The sequence below is a fragment of the Haplochromis burtoni genome, unplaced genomic scaffold, assembly GCF_018398535.1.
Source record: "Haplochromis burtoni strain Fernald_Lab_line unplaced genomic scaffold, NCSU_Asbu1 Contig_145, whole genome shotgun sequence".
In the NCBI taxonomy this organism is placed as follows: Eukaryota; Metazoa; Chordata; class Actinopteri; order Cichliformes; family Cichlidae; genus Haplochromis; species Haplochromis burtoni.
This window is the reverse complement of record NW_024582506.1, coordinates 781,851-804,340: the sequence shown is the minus strand read 5'-3', so window position 1 is coordinate 804,340 and position 22,490 is coordinate 781,851. Positions and strand designations below refer to the sequence as shown.

At 41.7% G+C, this 22,490-nt stretch overlaps 1 protein-coding gene across 15 annotated transcripts in view; it reads left to right on the top strand.

The window, feature by feature from the left end:
• myo9ab (myosin IXAb) overlaps window positions 1–22,490 on the top strand; it is a 150,664-nt gene that overhangs the window by 97,119 nt on the left and 31,055 nt on the right. For all 15 annotated transcript variants that reach the window (XM_042224657.1, XM_042224656.1, XM_014336579.2 and 12 more), the window contains 3 exons: window positions 8,648–8,764; window positions 10,208–10,342; window positions 20,348–20,469. In XM_042224657.1, the coding sequence (XP_042080591.1) occupies window positions 8,648–8,764; window positions 10,208–10,342; window positions 20,348–20,469 (374 nt within the window). The remainder of the gene's footprint in view (window positions 1–8,647; window positions 8,765–10,207; window positions 10,343–20,347; window positions 20,470–22,490) is intronic.

The following is a 22,490-nucleotide window of genomic DNA, read 5'->3' as shown; positions in this document are numbered from 1 at the left end:
GTCCTTCGGTGCCACGACACATTTAAGAAAATGCAGCAAAACAATATTCGTCTGTTCTGCTTCTTGATGGCGCTGCTGTGTGGTGTCAGCAGGAGCGTGGCTTCATCACATCCAGTCTCAGTAAAAGCACGTTGTTGCTGAACGTTTTGTTTTGAAGTGCGTCATCTGTACTGGAGATTCTTTGTTTGTGTTTGCTTGCTTTAGAGTTTGTCTGGGGAGTTTGTTGTGGCATTCTCTTTTGATAGGGGTCTTCCTCTGCAACTTCCTGTTTCCTGTTAAGCCGTGGCGGTTTGAGTTAACCATGTTCTCTAGACTCACAGTCTGAAGAATTTACCTCTTTGTTGCCTCTTTTGACCTAGATAAACTCCACTGAAGGGCATCAGAGTGCTGCTGAATATTAATATTCAGTGAATTTTGCTTATCTCTCCCTCCAAGCTCAGCAAAGCACTGCATAGTCCTGCTCTGTGCTTGTGGCTTCAGGGCCTTTTGTCTGAGGAAGGAAATGCTACACATTGATTGCCTGTAACCCCGTTAAGCTCCACCTCTCCATCTGATCCACAGCCTAGTTTCACCCAACAATGGTTGTTCCCACTCTCCCACACCCCCGTTGCTTCAGTCATGTGTTCTTGTCTTAGGAATGTGCAACCTCCACTGGAATATACAGCACAGAGGCCAGAAACACGATCCTGCCTCAGTCTGTTTGTCTGTCTCTTTCTCCTCCAGTCGCATATGTTTCAAAGCATAAATTCACTTATTTTTGGACTGGCTGTGTGAGACAGGCTCAGACGATGTGATCAGAACTCTATTCCTGGATTAGAGCTGCATTTCTGATTAAATGATGTTCGCTTCTGGCTTCTGGTGTTTTCCCCCTCTGTCCTTGTTGAGGTGGTCGTATCTCAAGAAGAGCAAGAGATAAAAGGATTCACGGGTACCTGCAGAAACCTTCAGGTACTATGTCATCTGTGGAGGAAGTGGTAAAAAAAAATAATAAAAAAACGAAAACAACAGCAGATTAGCATTATAGGAAATCCTCAACTATCCACTCACAGAAAGAAAAACGTGTCATATATAACATGTTACTTTTAATTTGTGCCAAGATTTATGCAATCCATGGAGACAGGGCAGACTCGGTTTATTGCTCTAATTCAGATTGCGTACAGAACATTGTTATCTATCAAGTAGCAGCACATAACAGATAATGATTACTACTTCGCACTATATATGTAGACCGCAAACATATTTTATTAAAAATATTTTTTTAAAACAATATTAAAATGTTTCATAATGATGAAATTAACATTTAACATTAGATCAACATTTCAAAGATACATATATAAATAAGGCACAAGTTTGGACAAACTGGTGGACTTCGTGCTAGCTTTAACTCTTTACCCCATAAAGACGACGTTTAACACCTCAGTTTATGTCAATAAAGACGTGGCTCGATGACCATTAGAATAGTTTCTTGGTTTTTCCAAGAAAAACTCTGCACAGGCAGAGACCACCCTCACTAACCTCTGTTCGTTAAACAGGTCTAATACGAAAGAAACCACTCAGTTCAGAAAAAGTGTTTCAAGGGTTACTCCTTGTAGCCTTTCAGGAGGTAAAGAGTTCAGTTTAGCTTTTAGCTAGCTTTACATGGATGTTGCTGCAAATGCACTGTGTCATTCAGCCTGGCCTCTGTAGGGGAATGACCATATTAGGGAGATCTACTCTTCTAGTATCGCACAGGGCCAAGAGCAGAAAAAAAACTGTCTGAAAAAAATGAGTTTAGAGTCTGAAGCCTGAGGTTTTGGCTCATAGAGTTTGTTTGTCCTCATTATTTGAACGTTTGGCCACATTCAAGATGGGCATCCTCAGCTGTAAGAGTATATGTGTCACAGAGAATAAGGAAAAGTATAATGGATCCACCATAAGCATTATAACAGCGATCCTTAATTCAGCCTTTAAACTAAATCAAATACCAGAGGCCATGCCATTTCCCGCATGTCATCCCCCCCACACTCTTTCCCCAGTTTCGTGTCCACTCATTGCGGCATCAGTAAAAGCATAATGCCAGAAAATCACACTCCACGTAAAATTAGAAGTGAAAACCTGCCCCGATCTGACGGAGGGTCGTGGGAGCGAGTCGAGGCCACCTGTGGAATCCATAACACGCCTGTTTTTATACAAAGGAAATGTGGAAAAAATAACCTGGCAAATGTTGCTGGTTCTTCTCAGAAATGATTTCTTCCTGCTTGGATAAGAAAGGTTGAGAAAATGTGCTAGGCAGCTGTCCCATCCACCCGCAGTGGAGGTGGGGAAATTTGGATGAGGTGTTCGACCTGCTGAACCTCAGCAAGCTGCGGATTGGAAGATGTTGGTTTTCTAACTTTATCGCAGACTGTCCCGAACCTGAGTGGACGATCTCTGGTTGAATCATGTAGCTCTTGGGGTTTATCATAGAGGAATAATGAGAGTAAAAGTAAAACCCAGCTCAAGCAGGAAGATTGTGCTTGGCAGCTATTGTTCTGTCATTCGAGCTTCCTCAAGAAGTTACTTACTACTACTACTACTACTACGACTTACTACTCCTACTACTTAAGCTGGCTGTGCCACAAATGGAGAAATAGTGCAATTACTGTTCGTCATGTCTAACTAAATGTTAAAGTTTCACATTCAAAAATATGTTTTGGACATTGTTACTTAACATGCATATTCAGAGTTTGACAGATTGTTTTCAGATTCTTTTGCTGAAAGTAGAACCTTTCTTTCAGCAGAAATCTGTTTTGAGCTGCAGATTTTTTACTATCTTAGTTGTACGTAGTTTAAACATAGTTTAAAAGCCAGTCACACAAAAAGGTAACTCACACAAGTTTGGTGTGGAAATTTGAAGCCTGCATTGAGCAGTATCTCAGTAACATTTCAACCATCTTTATATATACATTAGCTGTCAGACATAAGCTAATAGTGAAAGCAGGATATTTTTTTTTACGTTTAAGTTGTGAAACGTAAAGAAAAAAGAAGGGTTGTTGGTCAAGAATGTGATGTCATAAAAAGGGGGTACGGTCATCTCAGGCACACAGGCCATCTGCTGCTCAAAAATACTGTTTTGTAACAAAAGAAATAAAGAAAAAAGATTTTGTTTGACATCAAGGCTCCAGCCCGGTCACGACCCTCAATTGGATGAGCAGGAAAAAATTAATGGACTTTATTAAATAGCTGTTATTATAGATAACCTTTGTTATCCAAGCTGGATGCACATAACTCTGACCCCAGTGTGATTTAGTCTGGGTTTAGAAGCGAGTGTGTACGTGTGTGAGATCTTGATTGCATGCATGTGTGTCTGTAAGCATGCGTGGGTCCATGCTGGTCACGATAAGGCAAGCGGTTTGACAATTTTGATGTGGCTACAGATTATTTGACTCTACCACTTCCTTCTTCCTGTTTGAAAGACAGACATATTGAAAGGGAAGTGTATGTGCGGGGATCAGGCGTTGATGGTGGGGAATAATCAGACCCTCATTCAAATGGCTTCCATTCATCTATGAGGCGTCACTTTATGATAGTTTTAAGCTATATGATGATGAGAAGTATAAAACCACTCCCCTATTGGTGATGGATTGTAAAATGCATCAAAAACACCCAGTAAACATACATATATGGGCACTGACACAGATAACAAGTACATAAATGCAAATGAAAAACATATGCACACTGGCATATTGTGGTGAAATACCTAGATAAAACATCCTGCAGCGAGGAAGCTAGCAGGCCACGTGCAGTGTGAGCTCATGCTGGTGTTTCACGCCTCCTGTGGTTTTTCAAGGAGGAGGAACGAGAAAAAGAGATGGAGACAGAGAAAACAACAAGTTCCCCTTCCAGGGTTTTATAATCAGAAACACCAGCTAAGACCCAGTTTAACAGTCCGTATTGCTGCACTTTCCAAAAGCCTCCGATAAAGTCCTGCTAATTATTTCATCTGTTGCTTAGGTGGGCATTGAGTGAAACATTTTCTACGCATTTGCTTCCAGCCATATTCCCTTCTAGTTCCTAACTTGTCCCATTTTTATGAATAATTAAGTGACATGGCAAAATACAGAGACGACACGTGCTCAGTGGGCATGTCAAATGTTCACTTCAGATCTGCCAATCCCAAGTTCCTGCTGCAGCAATTAAATTGTGATTCTTTTTGTATTATTCATATCAATCTTACATAAGTCTGTGGGCACAGAGACGTCACAGGCCTGCCTGCTAAAAATATATCACAAGCAATCAATAATGTAAAAGAGAGGAGGCAGCTTTTAAAAATGCACGTTTTTGCTTCATCATAGTGGTTTGCTGCAAGACTTTCAGTCCTTCGTGCATCTGCGTTGGTGTGCTCGGCCTCTGCAGTTATTAAAATAGTGGTTAGAATAGGCCCAAAAAACTTTTAGTAGAAACTATCATCTCTTATGGTTTCAGCTAGCCCACAGATATCAACAATAAGTGTATGATCTGAGAGGAGAACACTAACATAGCAGCAAAGCAAAAAGACATACTCGGAGACCAACACCCCTGCTGAGAAAAACATGCCCTCCTTTGGAAGAACACCTAGCTAACCCTCTAAATGTTTTTGACACCTCCCTCATGGTAATCAGTAGTAACCTTTACTCTCATAGGAAGTCATTTCAACTGCTCCCCTCAAAGCTGAGAAAGGCTTAACTTGTGAGCTTGCACCAGCAGTTATTTTACTTCTTGCTGCTCGAAGGCAATGAATGCCATTGATATTCTGAAGACAGTGGATCGCCGTGCTCCTAATTGCTAGGTAGCAAACTGCTATAGTTAGCTAACAATACTGGTAGCTTTCTGATTTATCTACATTCTGCAAATAACTGTTATAGGACTAAAACTACATGTGTAGGAATACTGAGTGTCCAGATCCTGCTGCCCTGCTGGTCTATCTGCCAGAATCTAGTTTTTATCTCAATAAATGCTTAGCATCAGGCCGGGGTCTTTCTGTGTGGAGTTTGCATGTTCTCCCCGTGTTTGCGTGGGTTCCCTCCGGGTACTCCGGCTTCCTCCCACCGTCCAAAGACATGTAGCTTGTGGGGATAGGTTAATTGGATAATCCAAATTGCCACTAGGTGTGAATGTGCGAGTGAATGTGAGTGCAAATGGTTGTCTGTCCCTGTGTGTTAGCCCTGCGACAGACTGGCGACCTGTCCAGGGTGTACCCCGCCTCTCGCCCTGTGACAGCTGGGATAGGCTCCAGCGCCCCTCGCGACCCTGAAAAGGAGAAGCGGAAGCGAATGGATGGATGGATAAATGCTTAGCTAGCCTGGTATTAGTGCATCCCATAAAAAAAAAAAAAAAAAAAAAAGGTAAATGTTTGATCATTCCAGTCTGCCTGCCAGGAATATTTGGGGTTACTATCTTGCCCAAGGATATTTGGGCTGCTCTCCGATGCATCCACTGGAGCATGACTGTGTATGAATGTTACATAGAAAGCACTTAAACATGTTGTATCCATCACTTTATAAAACGAGAGTAGAAAAGGACTGTATAAGAATAACTGGTTCTGCTGAAGGTTTCCTCCTGTTAAAAGGGAGTTTTTCCTTACCACTGTCACTAAGTGCCTGATCATAGGGGGTCTTCTGATTGTTGGGGTTTTCTCTTAATTAATGTAGGGTCTTTACCTTACAATATAAAGTACCTTGAGGCAACTTTTATTTAGGCATTATATATGTTGAATTGTGAAGTTGACTGACTTGAATTTGCCATAGGACTTTTCGATAGTCACATGACATAAGGCTCTGTGAGGGATAAACCTACATCAAGATGAGAGTTATTTACAACAACACAACTGATTCTGTGATTCTTTTTGATTGTCCCATAGATGAAATCCTCTCTGATTGGATCACACTTAGCAGCCTTTTCGGATTGGGGTATTGCACAAATATTTTGGGGTTCCTGGCATAAAAATATTTGACCTAGCTGAAGCAGATTTCCTTTGTGTCATTACACTCCCTGTTCAATCATAACACTTATTCGTGACAGAGAACATGCTCTGGTGTCCAAGTCAGGTCTGCTTATGTTAGCTTAGCATGATTTTCATCGTCTCTAAAGAGAAAGAATAGTTGCTGTTTTGCTCATTGAGGCACAGTGGGTTGGGTTTTTTTAATGGATCACAAAGTGAACTATAAAAAAAATGTTGTGCAAATACTAATCTGTAGGTCTGGAGATACTTAAGGCTCTGGCTCATGACTGAAAACTCAGAAAGTATTACAGCACTGTGCACAGCGAGTCTACAAAACATAAGACCACTAACTCTGAGCAGACAGGGAACTTAAACAGGGGCTCTGTTTGCCCTTTAAATACAAAGTGGCTGTTGTTATACTGCCTAACAGTTTATTCATAACAGGAGCCTCGGGTACATTGCCTTTTCTAAGTTACAGTAGCACAGCCACTGATAGGCTGTTAACATTGATGGTAACTTACTCAAGCAAGTAGCTCGATTATTTTTCCTTAAGCAACTTCTGATTGTTGACTGCTGGCTCTTTTCAGTTGCCTGTTGCTGTAATTATACATCCTGATGTTTTGATGCCTAAAAATAAAATAAGCATGTTATACATTAATGGAACAAAGGTTATTAATTTAGGTTTGAAATAAGAGGATTGATCCTCACGTGTCTGTAACATTAAATCACTCATTACTGTAAACTGCAAAGCTGCTACGCTGGTCATTTTAAACCACTTCAAGGTCACTTTAAATGATTCAACTGTAAATTGGAAACTTAGACTGTTATTGAACCTTTTTACCCTAATTTTAAAATGTATATTTATTCCTTTTATCTTTACCTCAGTCTTAAGTGTATATTTATTCTTCTTATATTTATTGTTGTTTGCACTGAATGGAACTGGAGCCTTGTCGCACGTCTCTCTATATACTGTACTGTATATAGCAGAGATGACAATAAAGTTAACTTTGACTTTGATTATGCTTAGGATCAATGCTAGCAACTAGAGAAAAACTAGCAATGCATTGCAAAAACACAATGCCAGTCACCTCTTACCTTCCTGCTCATCTAAATCGTGATCATATACACTTAGTGTCCATTATATTTGGTAGTACCACGTTGGATCTCTGGTTACTGCAGATTGGGCTTGGATGGAGGTACGCAGTCAGCGTTGTAGGTTAAAGTGTCATGCGAGGAGGGGGTGTCCAAGGGGTTCCGGATGAGGAGTGTCCAGAGAGGATCCAGAATATACTTTGAGTGAGGGACTTGGCAGGGAGGCAGGCAGGTGTAGTCCAATGATGGAAAGGAAGCAACCAGATGACAGAACCAGCGTCCAGGCGGAGATGTGAGTAGTTTAGCTTGGGAAGTGCGACTGCCAGGTGGGTCCTATGACAACGAAAACACGGTGAGGAGAAAAGCAGTAGTTAAGGGCTCTCACAAGGGCTTGGCAGCGTAGCACTAACGTGAGTTAGCAAAAGATCTGGCAGAGGTCTGTTGTGAATGCTGGTCTTATATGCTGGTGACTTGATTGGAACCAGGTGTGGAAGCTGATTGGAGTCTCTGCCTGAAGGTGGAGCCCAGCGGAGTGGAAAAACCCCGTACTCACCCGGACCATGACAGTTGGATTAAAATCTGGTGACTGCGGAAGTCGTTTTAAAACCGTGAACTCACTCTCATGTTCAGGAAACCAGTTTAAGATGATTTGAGCTTTGTGACGTGGTGTGTTATCCTACCAGAAGATTGGGTGCACTTTGTTCATACGGCAACAGACATGAGCATCAAATATACTCAGGTAGGCTGTGATGTTTAAAGGATGCTCAGTTGGCACTAAGGGTCAGGAAAAATTCCCCAGACAATTACACTACCAGCACCAGCCTGACCTGATGATACAAGGCAGGATGGATCCATGCTTTCATGCTGTTCACACCAAATTCTGACACTACGGTCTGACTGTTGCAGCAATGTTTGTTGTTGCACCAACAACCATGCCACATTAAAAGTACTTAAATGACTTCTCTGCCCCGTTCTAATGCTCAGTTTGAACTTCAGCGGGTTGTCTTGATCGTGTCCACTGGCTGAATTGATATCTGTATTAACTAGCAGCTGAACGAGTTTACACATAAAATGTCTTTGCGTGCATATTCAGTACTTTTGTGTGCATAGAGATTAAGCTAAGAAGACCATAACATCAGTCATTTAAAGTTGGAGCTTCTGGTATGTAGATTATTCTTGCAGTCAGGCTAACTTCTTTCCTGTGCTTTGAGTCTTTAGGCAGATCAAAGTTAATGTTTGAATAAATGTTGTTGTTTTCAGAAAAATCTGGATGAGGTTTTTGTTGCAGCCATCGCCAAATTATGAGCAGTTTTTGATTTAAAACACCATCCACTGATTCATTTTTCTCCATTGCTTTTCTGTCTGTTTAATCTCTTCCATCAAATGTTTCAGCTGCAGCAGGATTTTGTTAGAACGTTTTCTCTGCCCACTTTACACATTTAACATTACAATGATCCAGTAACAGAACAAGTGGGGGAAAAAAGCTAAAAAAGTTACTTGAGCAAGACTGTGAGTGAAAGCAGTAAACATCCACAGAGCTAGCTTCTGTTTCAGATTATAAAATCCATGTGTTTTTGATCACGTTGTTTGTCTGTGTGTGTGTTTGTTTGTGTGTAGGCAGGCACAGTGAGGGACTCCATGGCCAAGTCACTGTACAGCGCGCTGTTTGACTGGATTGTGTTCAGGACCAACCATGCCCTGCTGAACAACAAGGACCTGGAGGACAGTTCAAAGGTAGGAATGAAAACACACTCCACGAACACAGAGTCAGACACCTTTAACAAGGTCTAAACCGGATATCTCTGATTAGATCGCCTTTCCTCCAGTTATTGTCGTCTTGATTTCACCTGTGTGTGTGTGTGTGTGTGTGTGTGTGTGTGTGTGTGTGTGTGTGTGTGTGTGTGTGTGTGTGTGTGTGTTTGTCCAAGTGTCCAAATAAAATGATCTCCCTCAAAATTCATATTAGAAATATCCTTCAAATATTGTCATTAATAATATTAGTTAGGTTACACCACCGGCTCATACCCTTAAATGGAACAGAGCTGTTATGAACTGTAGTAATTAAACCTGATTTTAGTACTTTTGTTAGACAACTAATTATTATTATTATTATTATTATTATTATTATTATTATTAAACGATTATACCGTTACACTGAGTAAATATTGGCCATGTTGTTCTTTCTTCTATTTCTGTTGCCTTTTGTTTTATTCCTAGAGGCAGAGGGTGTGATATGTGTGTATACGTGTGCGTGTGTGTGTGTGTTGGCAGCTGGCAAGCCAAACCCAGTGGGTGCATCGAAGGAATTGGAAAACAGATCGTTGTGTGTGTGTGTGTGTGTGTGTGTATGCTAGGAACATTTGGGCAGATGGCATCAAGTTCCCTTCAGCTCGGTTTACCCCCCATGGTCCTCTGATGTCCCAGCACTCTGCCTGTGTGTGCGTGGATGTGTGTACTTGTCTTATTCATATCGTGGGGACATAAATCTATTTACACAGTCACATTGTGGGAATTTGCCCCTTTCTGTGGGGAAAAACAGTCCACAGGATGTAAATCATTTGATTAGGCTGAGGACTTAGTTTAAGGTTCGAGTATTGATGAGCAGTGCTTTAGCCTGCAGGAAATGAATGTAAGTCAATGCAGCGTCCTCTGAAATGGTGAAAACAGGAGTGCGTGTGAGTGCCTCCCTTGGCACTGACATCATCTGTCTGTGTGTTTGTCAGGGGTCGATGAGGGTGCAATTTCCATCAAGGTCATTGTTCTTATGTTCAGATACCAGATTATATATATATGCCATGTGTTCTTGTATGTTTTTTATGCCAAACTATAAAAAATGAGCCTTCAGAGGGAAATAAAACACTGCTGAATAACATTCAATTAAATGAGAAGCAGCTTTTACAGTCCATTTCATAATTAAAGGCCTTCTCTGAGTGAATGCCTTCTTTAGATGGTGCATATTAATGATGCATGATGACATGAATCTTACTGACACCCGGGGGGCAAGTGAGAGGCTGGAGCAAGTGGGACGTAAAGGGAAACATCTCTAAATAAAGATGCTGTTGGTCAAAGCATCATGCATTTCTACTCATGTTTACAGTGTTTCAAAGGGAAGAGTCTTCCTTTAAAAAGAAATCACGCTGATTAAATCTGAGGTCTGCTGTCTGCCTGTTCCACCAGATCCTGTCTATAGGAGTGCTGGACATCTTTGGCTTTGAGGATTATGAGAACAACAGTTTTGAACAGTTCTGTATCAACTTCGCCAACGAACGACTTCAGCACTATTTCAACCAACACATCTTCAAACTGGAGCAGGTAGGGTAATGTTACTGTTTTTCCTTTCCTTTTCTTTCCTCCACACAATAATCATTGTGCAGCCGCTGATAACACGTCATTGCATTTTGTGTGTAGCTGGAACTACAGTGACGTTAAAAACGTGCAAGCATTCAAACAGGATCTGCTTCTCGAGGTCTGCATATGCACGCACTCAAAGCGGTGAGGTGGAGGGACATTAGTAATTTTTTCTGATGTGCGACGCATGGCTTCCTCTTTAGTTGAACCTCTGAACGCAGTATGTTAAAGACGTGCTAGAAGAAAAGTGTTTTGATGTGCAAAAACAGTGCAGGTTCCTTTTAAGTCAGATGTGTCAGTACATGTGTCAAAGTCTACTTCATTTACAGTATATAAAATCACAAAATGCTTTACAAGATCCAACAATGCATAAAAAACAAAACAGCACATTTAAAAAGATATGTTTTTAACTGGTTTTCATAAGAGACCACAGAGTCCACCAGTGTCAAATCCAAAGGAACAGATTTCCAGAGTCTGGGCGCCACTGAACAGAAGGCTCTGTCTCCCTTTGTTTTCAGCTTAGTGCAGGGGACCATCAGCAGGCCCTGGTCATAGGACCTCAGGGACCTGCCGGGGACATATGGATGCAGTAGCCCTCTGATATAACCTGGTGCCTGTCTGTGAAAAGCTCTCCAAGTCAATAAAATAATGTTAAATTCCACTCTGAAATAAACCGGAGCCCAGTGTAGCTGCATGAGGATTGGAGTCCCATTTGAGTCACATTGTGTTGTTTTTTGTCAGAAGCCTGGCAGCAGCACTAAGAGGTATAAGTGTCTCCTTTATCCCAGATGTGCATTTTTCTGGCACAAAGATAATTATTTCAGTTTTGTCTTGGTTTAGTTGAAGAAAACTGTCTGCCATCCACTGTTTAACAGTGTCTCTTTCATAAACTGTGGAGTTTAAGCATTTCATTTGGGTGAAATTAGGCGTACAAGTGAATATCATCTGCATAGTAGTGATAGGAGATCCTTACAGGTTAACAGTCTGTGTCCTGGGGGAGCGAATACAATAAAAACAGCAGAGCCCCCAAAACAGAACCAAGGGGTACACCAACATGAACTGGAGGGGGAGATCTGTACTTAAAACTAGCCACAAAAAAAGATCTGTCAGATAGGTATGAAGAGAACCACTGTAAGGCCGATCCTGATACACCAAGGGCAACTGCATCAAAAGCTGAGATCTGGACAGATGCTAGGAAGCATCAGCTGCTAAGTAGTCATCTACAGAACATTCTGGACATGACAACTAAGGCTGGTTGATAACTTGATAATTTTTATTGAAAACATGATCATGGGAAACTCTTTAGTTCTTCATCAGCCTTAATCATGCCGGTTGTATTCCTCTGGTGAGCGTGCGTAGTGCTCCTTTGACACTACTGTGAAAGCAGCTGTAATTATGCAGTTGGGCTAGGGTAGCACACACATCTATTAATGTGAAAGGTCAGAGGAAAAAGTGCTGAATACTCAGAACAGGCTGACAGGCTGGGTTAGAGTGCATGAGTCAAGCTGAGCAGCATGGATCCTGACAGCTTAGTGCTGCTAACATAGCTTTGTGCAGGTCGTTGGATTGACTTGTTTACTATTCATGCCTCCTTCTCTTTCACCGCTGCTGCATCTCAGAGCAAACTCATCTGCAGCATCAAAACTAGCCTCTATGAGTCAAAAAATCCCACATCAGTTACATTATATATTCATGCTGTTTTATTTGGATGCCAACTGCTAGCCCACGTAATATTCTGCGTGCCGTGTTGTTTCTGTTGTTGTTTCCAAATCACATCGAGTGGACAACAGAACTGAGAAGGAAAAATAGAGAAAGATCATTTAGGGGAGATTATGAGTCTCAAATCAGACGGACTGTGTCAGAGTAGCTGTCAGCTCTCCTCTCCCTCTTGCTGAACACTGATAGGCCATGGCAATTTAACATGCTAGCTGATGGCTGATGGTGAAGCTAAGAGAGGAAGGGAGTGTGAAAAAAAAAGAATAATGGCAGCAAACAAGTGCAGTAAACGTCTCTTCAGTCTTAATGAAGATAACAAACCGGCAGTCAGCCAGTGCTAATGGCGCTGTTATCTGTTTCTCACTGTTAGCCCTCAGGCTACACACACATGCAGGATAACATTTTAACCCAGCCAGTATTTTTCTACAATTCAGAGAGGAGACTGGCAGGACTGATCAGAACGGATTGCAACGTAACTTCAAAAATAAGTCTTTATCTGTCTTTCTGCATCCAACATCTGATAGAGTGATTTGTATCTAAAAACTCAAGATGTGATGTTTTTTGCACATTTGACTACCAAATGTCCTCAAATTTATAGAGATCTGTGAAAACAGTATTTCCTCCCTGTCTTGATTTCTTTGTTTTTTGCATATTTCTCACACTTACATGTTTAAGATTGTCAAACACATTTTAATATTAAATAAAGATAACCCAAAAAAATACAAAATCCTTTTTTAAATGGTGTTTTCATTTAAAAAACTAGCCAAACCTACCTGCCCCGGGTTAAAAAATAACTATTCCCTAAAACTAATAACTGGTTGTGCCACATTTGGTAGCAAGAACTGCAATCAAGCATTTGTAATAACTAGCAATGAGTCTTTCACATTGCTGTGGAGAAATTTTGGACAACTCTTATTTGCAGAATTGTTTTAATTCAACCATATTGGATATTTTTAAGCATGTATATGTTTAAGGTCATGTCAAAGCATGTCAATTGGATTTAAGGCCAAACTGTCATTTTGGGTATTTTTTAGCCTGTCAAATGTGGATTTGCTGGTGTTTTTTGGATTAGTGTCCTGCTTGATAACCCAAGTGAGCTTGAGCTTCAGGTCACAAACTGATGTTCGGACGTTGTCCTTCAGGATAATCTGGTAGAGAGCAGAATTCATGGTTCCATGTTGTCATTGATGTGTTCTTGGAGTAATTTTGGTAGCCTATCCTGGGGAAGTTCACGACTATTCCAAGTTTCCTCCATGTGGGCATGTAGTGTCTCTCACTGTGCTTAGGCGGACTTCACAAATCCTTAGAAATGGCTTTGTAACCGTTATCAGACTCGTAGTTGTCAATGACTTTGTTTCTCACCTGTTCTTGGCTCTTTTTATATCCTGGCATGATCTTTTGCTTTTTGACACCTTTTAGCCTACTTCACTTGATCTATTTAAGTAATTTGATTTGATTTGACTGATTGATTTGATTTAACTGCATTTTGTATTTTTTCAGGTTAGTTTTACCAAATATAAAAAGTTGTTTGGTGATCTGAAACCTTAAAGTGTGACAAATATGCAAAAAACTAAGAAATTGGGAATAGAAAAAATGTGTTTTCATAGCATTGGTGGCCTTAACATATTTCCAGTTAAGACTCTTTGAAAGAAACTATGCATACTATGTTTTTCTGCAGTGCTGTAGTTGAGCTCTACCAACTGAAGCACCGTGTAAGAATAAAAGATTACCTTAATTACATAAGTCATCATCTTATTTGTTTTAAAAGTACAGTAAATGTATTTATTTTTAGTTTGGTCTGTCACTGATGAATATCTCTGTTTTGTAAGGTGCTTCCATTTAAAGGCGTGTTTCTCTGTTACATTGAGTTAGTAAGAGTCAAAGTGCTCCTGAGATGGCCAGTCTTGCATCAAATATTGTTTCAAAAGAGTTCATGTTTATTATCCTTAATCACCGGTGTCCTCTGAAACTTTGGCTATCATTGAGTTTATTTAACAGAACAACAGCTGAGGTGGTGTTGGGCCCCTCTGAGGGAAGCTGGTAGAGCTTCAAAATAAAGAGCTGCCAGATCTCAACTGATTTGCGTTTGTTTGAATAAAATTGCGAGCCTTACTCTGATGTGATACGGAGAGAAAGCTCTTCACACCTACCTGTGGCTTTGTTTTGAGCCTTTGACTGCTGACCTCAGATCAGCTGGCACTCACCTTTAGAAGGTAACTAAACACTAATCATGACCCTGTAGGTGTTGTGGGGTGTTTGATGTCAAGTTTTATTTGTGGGGTTCAGATTACCTGGTTAATCCCAGAGGATTAACAATCTGCCTTTCTGAGAGTTTTCTAAGATTTCTGGCATTAATAGATTACTGTTGTGCAGTCTGAACACTTCCATGGTCATGCTTTCCTCAGAGCTGCCGTTGCTTCATTTTGTTGGAGTTGTACTCTGAGTATTAACAGTAGTATCAAATGAAATGGAGATGCAATTGAAATAAAACAGATCATATTGTCTACTTCCAGCTAACTGCAGCTCTTTACTCTTTTCTTTTTCACTTTATTTTTTTTAGTATTTTTGAAGATGTGATCTTTTTTTTTACTATTAAGGTTGAATTAATTTCTATTCAACCTTTAACTTTCAAAGACTGGAGCCATTTGTGGATTCCGTGCTTGGGTTGTAGCCCATTAATTGAGCTGTAATAAAGATCTACTGTTTGTGCTCATTTTAAAGAAGGATCGTGTGTCCAGAAAAGATGTAACCTGTTTTCTGAATGCGAGCAAAATGCATGCTTTCTGTCAGCTCATACGCCTCATTTTTGAAAGGCGGTTTTAGCTCTCCATCAAGGGGATTTTCCTCCTCTCTTCCCTCTGGGCTACAATCCGCTCTAGCCAACCAGCTGGTCTTATCAGTGCTGCGTGTTTATCTTTGGAACAGGAGCCAAAGCTAATAGCGCCGCACCAACCTTAGCCCTCAGCTGGATCGAGGAGGGTGTGAGTGTCTAGTGTTTACACTCTACATGCCAGTTGGTGCTTGATTTCTTGTCTGTACGAGGACCGTGTATCAAAGTGAGAAAACATATATGATGGCCACCGCCTAAGGCAAACACAGTATCGTGTTTACCTTGGGAGATATCACACTGACTCCGGACTGAAATAAAAAACATGTGGAAAGGTTTATCGTCATCTGACAGAGAATTCTGCAGCTTACTTTTTCCTCAGACAAAGCAACCAGGTATTTCTCTGAATTAATAGGATCCTTAGGAACGTGCCAATTTTACCAAAACAATCTCTTTATTGTATTAATGGTCATACTCATGAATTCATTTTTATGGGGCGGCTGTGGCTCAGGAGATAGAGCAAAACGCTGGAGTCCAAATCTTTTGGACCACCTACAATGAAACCATAAAAACACACATAAAAACAATCGGGATTGATATTTATGCTGTTATGGACCGGGTAAGGAAAGGATGTCACAATGAAAAATATCAGCCTACAAAGGACTGAATCCAAACGTCGGGACATGCTCCTAACGAGACGGCCTTGGTGTCCATGGTGTCCTATCTCCTCCCAGATCTGGAGCAGGGGAGTCACTGAGCTCCTGACAGTCTGAGGTGCAACCTGGCAGAAACATAATGTCCCACAGGTGTTCAATTGGATGTAGGTCAGGTGAGCATGAGGGCCAGTCAATGATATCAAATGTTTCATCCTCCAGGAAAAAGCACAGGGTGCTTGTAGTGGATCTCCCAGTTCTAGTATTCAATGGCAATTGGCTCCATGGTGCCAGTCAGCGAGCACAGAGACATTCATACCAGTGACCTGCTGTAGGTGATTTTGTAGGGCTTATCCTGGTCCTTCTTTCACTAAGGAGCAGATACCAGTCCTGATGGCTTAAAGACCTTCTACGGCCCTGTCCAGCTCTTCTAGAGTAACTACCTGACTGGAATCTCCTTCATGCCCTTGAGACTGTGCTGGGAAACACAGCCAACGTTTTGGCACTAAACATATATTGATGTGCCATCCTGGAGCAGTCGGACTACTTGTGCAACCTTTGTAGTGTTCATTTATGGCTTCATGCTGCCAGTAATGACACTAACTGGAGCCGAATGCAAAACTTTAACTGAGGACCCACCAACCTTACAACATTAATGGATAAGTCTTTGAATTTTCTCTGACATTTCATGGTCTCTGGTCTCTGCTAGTTTTCTCCTTTCTGGACGCCCCTTTTTTCCCAAAGCACACACTCCAGCCCGTCTTTTTTTTTTTTTGCATCTCTGCCAGTTTGGATGTCTTTTTCTCCTCACCCTTTTAAAACCACGAGAACTTGCTCCATCTCCAATTATTGCACCACTGTTCCTCCTGTCCGCTCAATAAAAACACTCTGCTGTCATAATAAGAGAGACAGGGAGCTTAGTGAGTTAGAAATATAAAGACGGAGGGAGTGGAGAGATAGCAAGAGCAATCGAGAAACACACACACGCACACCCTCCCTCACCTCTACACCGGGGCTTTCAGCCAAACACAATCTGGGTTGCTTGAATGCTGCACTGAGTTACGCAGGAGAGAACAGACACATGGTTGACTAATGGATGGAAGGATGACCACAAATCCTGACCAACCTCATCGACCGCAACAGAACTCCCGGCTCACTTTCGACTTAGCGGGAGGTTTGAGGGCTTTTATTGCTTGCAGATTGGATTTTAGGGGTCCAATATCAGTTACATCTCTCTCTGTTTACAGTGGTTTGGTTTTGCCAAATTTATTTCATCATGTTTTGTGGAGGATCTGAAGCCTCTATTGTACTGGGGAAATCTTATCAGCCTTATATTTCAGAGACAAAGACAGAAAGATGGCCCTCAACAGATTCTGAGTTAAACTTGGTATGAGTTTAAATCAGAACTAAACACCCATCCACAGAAAAGGTAGTAGAAGTACTTTTTTCAGTGCCCCAAAACTGATTAAAATTAAGTTAATTTTGATCATGTTTTTTAATAGCTGCCCAAATAACAGGCGTCACAAAGATAGCTGAGAGTTTTTGTGGAGACACTCCGTGAACAAATCTGCACAGTCACAAAAAAACAAGCAGGCAAGTGACCTTGATCGTCTTCCCCCCCTGTCAAAGGGAGAGCCCGGACACCCTTTGCAGGAAGTTTGTTTCCCCCACTTCTGTCCTCGATGTCATTCTACCAAGATTTTGTGAGCACAGGTAAGGTTAGGAGTAGTAGATTAGGGAGTAAATGAACATTTTCACGCTCAGGCCTCTCGTCTCTCCTCCGTGTACCACACAATCTGCTCGTCTCGCTCTTTCTTTCTCCCCTCACTTGTGAACAAGAACTCTGAGAAACTTGAAGTCCTCCTGTTGGGGCGGTGACTCCTTCTTGACCCAGTGTGGGCTCTCCATCCTTTTCCCCACTGAGAACTGTGGCCTCAGACTTGCTAATTCTCATCCCAGCTGCTTCACACTCAGCTGCAAATCCTGAGACCAATGGTCCAGGCAAAGGAATCTTTCTTCTTTTAGCCATTTCTCTTCTTCCTCTGTTATATTTTCTCCAAGCAAACCCACCATCTGCTTCCTGTTTACACCAGCACCTGTGCCCACTGAATGGTCAGTGTAATATTTTTAAACAGACGTGTGAGTAAAGGTAGAAATCATTTTGGAAATGCTCCAATGAGCAGGGATCACTTCCACTTTAAAAACGACTTTAAAATAAAAACATATCAGACTGGATATAGCTTTAGTGCGTCTCCTCTGTTAGCATTTTTTCATCTGAGCTCTCCTTTCTGCCAGCTCAACTAGAACGAGACCTTGATTGGCATTTATTTGCTACTCTCAATTACTGTGTTAACAGGACTTCCATGAATAGGGTCTTGCATATAAAAATTAGAGGGTCGCTCTGCAGTGCATAAAGAAAATTCCTAAAGCAGCTGTTTCTAAGTTGTCGGATCTGGTTTGCTGTTTGGTTGAATCATGACTGAAAGACCTTCTGTACATGCTTCACATACTGAGTCACCACTTTGTAGTCCTCTGTCTGCTGGGTCGGGCTGTTTACGTTAATGTGCCTATGTAATAAAATGGCTGATTAGTGCTCGCGTGTGTGTGCTTATCTCATTATCAGAGTGTCTGTATCTAATTGCCCCTCTCTCTCTGACTGAGTGTGCATGTTCACAAACTCTCACAGACACAACAAATGTAGCCAGATGAACCGCGTCGGCCAGCAGTGCTGGCGCTCGTCCTTGATGAGATTTAAACAAAAAGAGATTTAAACTTCTTTACGCCTCTGTTTTTATTTTACTTGATCCGGTGCGACCTCGGAATAAAAGCAAAACACGCCACATGTTCTAAATGCCTCATCAGTGATTCAGCAGCCTAAAACAAGGAGAGGGCAGACATGTTGCATATGTGAAACTATGTTGCAGCTCCGCTTTGAATTTTTGATCGCTGTTCAGTTTAACAAATGGCCAGCATATGTTCCACTATATTTTCCTCTTTATTCATTATGCAAATTTGCTCTCTAATAAAGCCATATAAAGGATGCAAACATGTAATTGTAAGACTGAACTACACTATGACACCTAAAAATGCCAAGCACACATAAACCCTGAACTTGTTCCCATACAGTCACATTTACAATTGGGTTTATTTTAGGGTTAGTCATTAATCATTATGCACATTCCTGTGTTACTGCTTGTTTTTGAATTGACTTATTGCCAGGGTACAAACACACCCAACTTTTTGCTGGGAGACAGAAGCTGGAGTGTGGTGAGGAATTTTCACTTGTTGAGTACTTTTTAGGTTCAAGTAAACCCTTTTTGAGCATTAGACATGGTAAGAAAGCTTTAGGAAGTCTTTGAATCCATCCATTTTCTTCCATGTATCCAATTCAGGGTTGAGTCCAGCTGCCACGGGGATATCTGACTGAGTACATCATGGGCAGGTCGCCTGTCTGTCGTGCGACAGAAACGTTTCTCCCACTAAAAACGTTATGTCCAATCAACTTACCTATGGTTGGGGCCCAGTCTAGAATCTGTTCAAAGCAAAAGCTTCCACCACAAATTTGGTAGGCAAAAATATGTGACTGCTCAGTGCTGTAAGAAAGCAGTTTTTGGCTGATGTGATTGACTCCAACTTCTGCTAGCGACAAGGTGTAATAATGTTCTCAAAAGGCAGTCTGGCTCAGCACCAGGACCCACACTGTGTCCGCGCGAAAGAGGTGTAAGGGTAGCGATAGAAGTGCTCATTTTACATGAGCTCACACACGCCCACTAGAGGTCGCTAAAACGCGTATTAAGAGCTCATGCAAACAACCAATCCAGTCATTTTCAGTGATCAGGAGATTTCTGAGGACTTGTTTGCAGTGTAGCCCGTGTCGTCGAACATGAAGGCTCTAATCGTAGCACAATTATCAATTCATTGTTCTTACTGTCTTTGGATATTGGCTGCTTGTTTAATGCTGTCCAGCTGATTAATCTGATACCCCCACCCTCTTTTCTTGTGGTTTTTTTTCCAGCTAGGTTTCTGCTTTGGTGGTGCTTGCTATTAAACCTTTTGCTGAGTGTGCATCCTCTTTTCCAGCAGCCTAACTGAAAGACACTCTCTAACCTGCAAGGTTTTGGAGCAGGACCTGTTTACATGACTTTCTCAAATGTACCTCAACAGTAGTTTTCTTAGTAGAGCAGAACGTTAACCTCATCCCGCCCCAATCAACTTTTCATGCTTTCCGCCTCCAGCTGGCAGAGGCTCGCTGATTTCTTACTTAGGGGTGTCAAGGGTACCAGGGTCATATCTTTCAGAGGCAGACAGATCTTGCCAAATGGCTTTTTCTGACAGTCTGCAAGCAGCCAGGTGTTTTCCTAATGGTGGCTCAGGTTTTTCAGCGGAATGAAATCATCACTGAAGACTTCCTGATTGAGTTCTATGGAAAGCCAGCACAAGCATAAGCATACTCTTTGGCCTGTACGAACCACGCTTATCAAAGTCAAAATCTCATGCAAAACAGAACATGTTTGGTTGCAGCGCTGGTAAACAGCTCTGCTGCGTGTGTAAGATGCTTAACCTCTCGTGCTGTAGTGCAGCTAGAGACTGATTGATAGATATGCCTGTGGGAAAATATGAAAGCAATTCAGAAGAACAGCATATGCAAGAAATCCTGTCAGACTTTAGCTACATAGCGATCAAAGACATTAACACACAGGTTTTTTGTCTCGCTTCATTTGTGTTTCGCAAAGTTACTGACCATCCTTCTCCTGTCTTTGTTCTTGCTTGCAGGAAGAGTACAGGGCAGAGGGCATCACCTGGCACAACATCGACTACATCGACAACAGTGGCTGCATCAACCTAATCAGCAAGAAACCCACAGCTCTGTTCCACCTGCTGGACGAGGAGTGCAAGTACGGCACCTGTTGATTAGCATGGATCGTGTTTGTTTACTAGATAATCATTAAAACTGTCAGTCGAACCATTTTCTGCAAGATATTGCACAACTGCTGGTTTCCTCCATGTGTTATAAGGGAAACGGTGTATTTTATCAACTATAAAATGGAATCAGAGGCCTGAAAACTGAGCATGGGTTCTCAGGGAGGCTTCAGGTGACCCTTCCTCAGTCCATGTCCACACTAATACGTTTTCGTTTGAAAACACATCTTTTTCTCTCCATTTTGGCCTCCGGTCCACACTGAGACGGCGTTTTCGGTCAAGGAAAACACAGCGTTTTGAAAAAGCTCTCCAAAGAGGATACATTTGAAAAGGCCGTTTTTCGCATTGCAGTGTGGACAGCGAACTCGGAGACGTTTTGAAAACGATGACACATTTTAGTCATGTGATGCAGTCATGTGACCAATTAAACTAAGATAGCGGAGGGCATTATACAGCAGTTGTTTTGTTTGCACTTAATTTTGACAGCCCTATTAAAGATTAATATCAGTCTGTACATGCTCCAGATAGCTTTTCTTCAAATTATTTTATTCTCACTCGCTTTTACAACTTTGTACCTTTGTGTTACTCGCAGCAACAACTCCACCTCATTGTTAGTCCATTTAAAAAAACTTTTCCTCAACATTTTGCCGCAACGTTTCAAAGACCCGGAAAGTAAATAAACGGCAGACAGAAACGAGGCAGGTGGAATCTTCTTGCGTTTCACGCATGCGCAATACTGGAACGTAAGCGTTTTCGTCTGTTTCAATGTGGACGCACAACTCTGTGAAAACGACTGAAAACGCTAGTGTGGACACAGAGCGTTTTCAGACAAAAACACAGTTTTCAAATTTATCCGGGCTAGTGTAGACGTAGCCTTAGTTATACTGCAATAGACCCTTGGCTGCTGGGGGCTTCCCATGAGTGTTTCTATTTTACTCACCTGCTTTTGCTCTCTTTGTGTTTATACACAACTCTGCTTTTAATCATTGGTTATCATTAATCTGTGTGTCTTTTGTCCTGTCTCCCTCCCCTCACACTTAACCAGTTGCGTTAGATAGTTTCTTCCTGTTTTTTTTCCTGTTAAAAGGGAGTTTTTCCTTCCCACTGTTGCCAAGTGCTTATTCAAATGGGTTGTCTGATTATTGGGATTTTCACTAAACATGAGGAGAGGATATAAATGTAGCTGATTATTGGTGAAACCAGTTGAAGAGCAGAGTATAGATAGGTCTTTTATTGCTTGCAGTTTGGTTCTTGCTTTTAAACTTTGTCCCCTTGCAGTGTGCTTCATCAATGATGGTCACGCTACACGGAAACTACTTCCATGCATCTGTTAAACTGAAGAGACAGATTGCTCCCTCTGCAGGCTTTTCATTCATTAGCCTGATCGATACCAACACTGGGACTCGTACCAGGGTTTAACCAAAGATATACTGATTCCTCCCCCACTTTTACTGTAACAGGTTGTGCTTTTTCTCTGCCTTTCCTATGGTGAAACATTGTACTGCGGGTCAGCTCTCTGTCTCGGCATCTTTCTTCTTCATAAATCAAATCAAATGCTCCCCCAGCCCCCTCGCATAGAAAAACACACCAGGCGGTACATCTTTGGAACCATATTTATCTATGTTAGCTGTCATCTTACCTGCCACTTAGCGTAGCTGCTTCATCTGGATGTAATAACGTTGGGAGTGGACCGAATGCCGTGTATGTATTTGTTCGTACAGCGTGTGTGCGTGTTGGGGTGTGGGGAAGCAATTTTGAAGAAATGGTGTCAAAGGGGGATCTCTGAAGAAAAAAATGAGGCAGACAGGATCTCTCCCAGGGTTTGTGCTGCCGCAGGAAGGAGCTTCATGCTAAATGACTATAGCAAAAGAAGGAAAGTCTCTTGGAGATCTCATCACTCACAGCTAGTGCAGCCTTCAGGGCCTCTGGAGAGATGGATTATGTTACTGCAGAATCAGACGAGTGTGGGGGCTCATTTTGACTTTAACAGCATCAA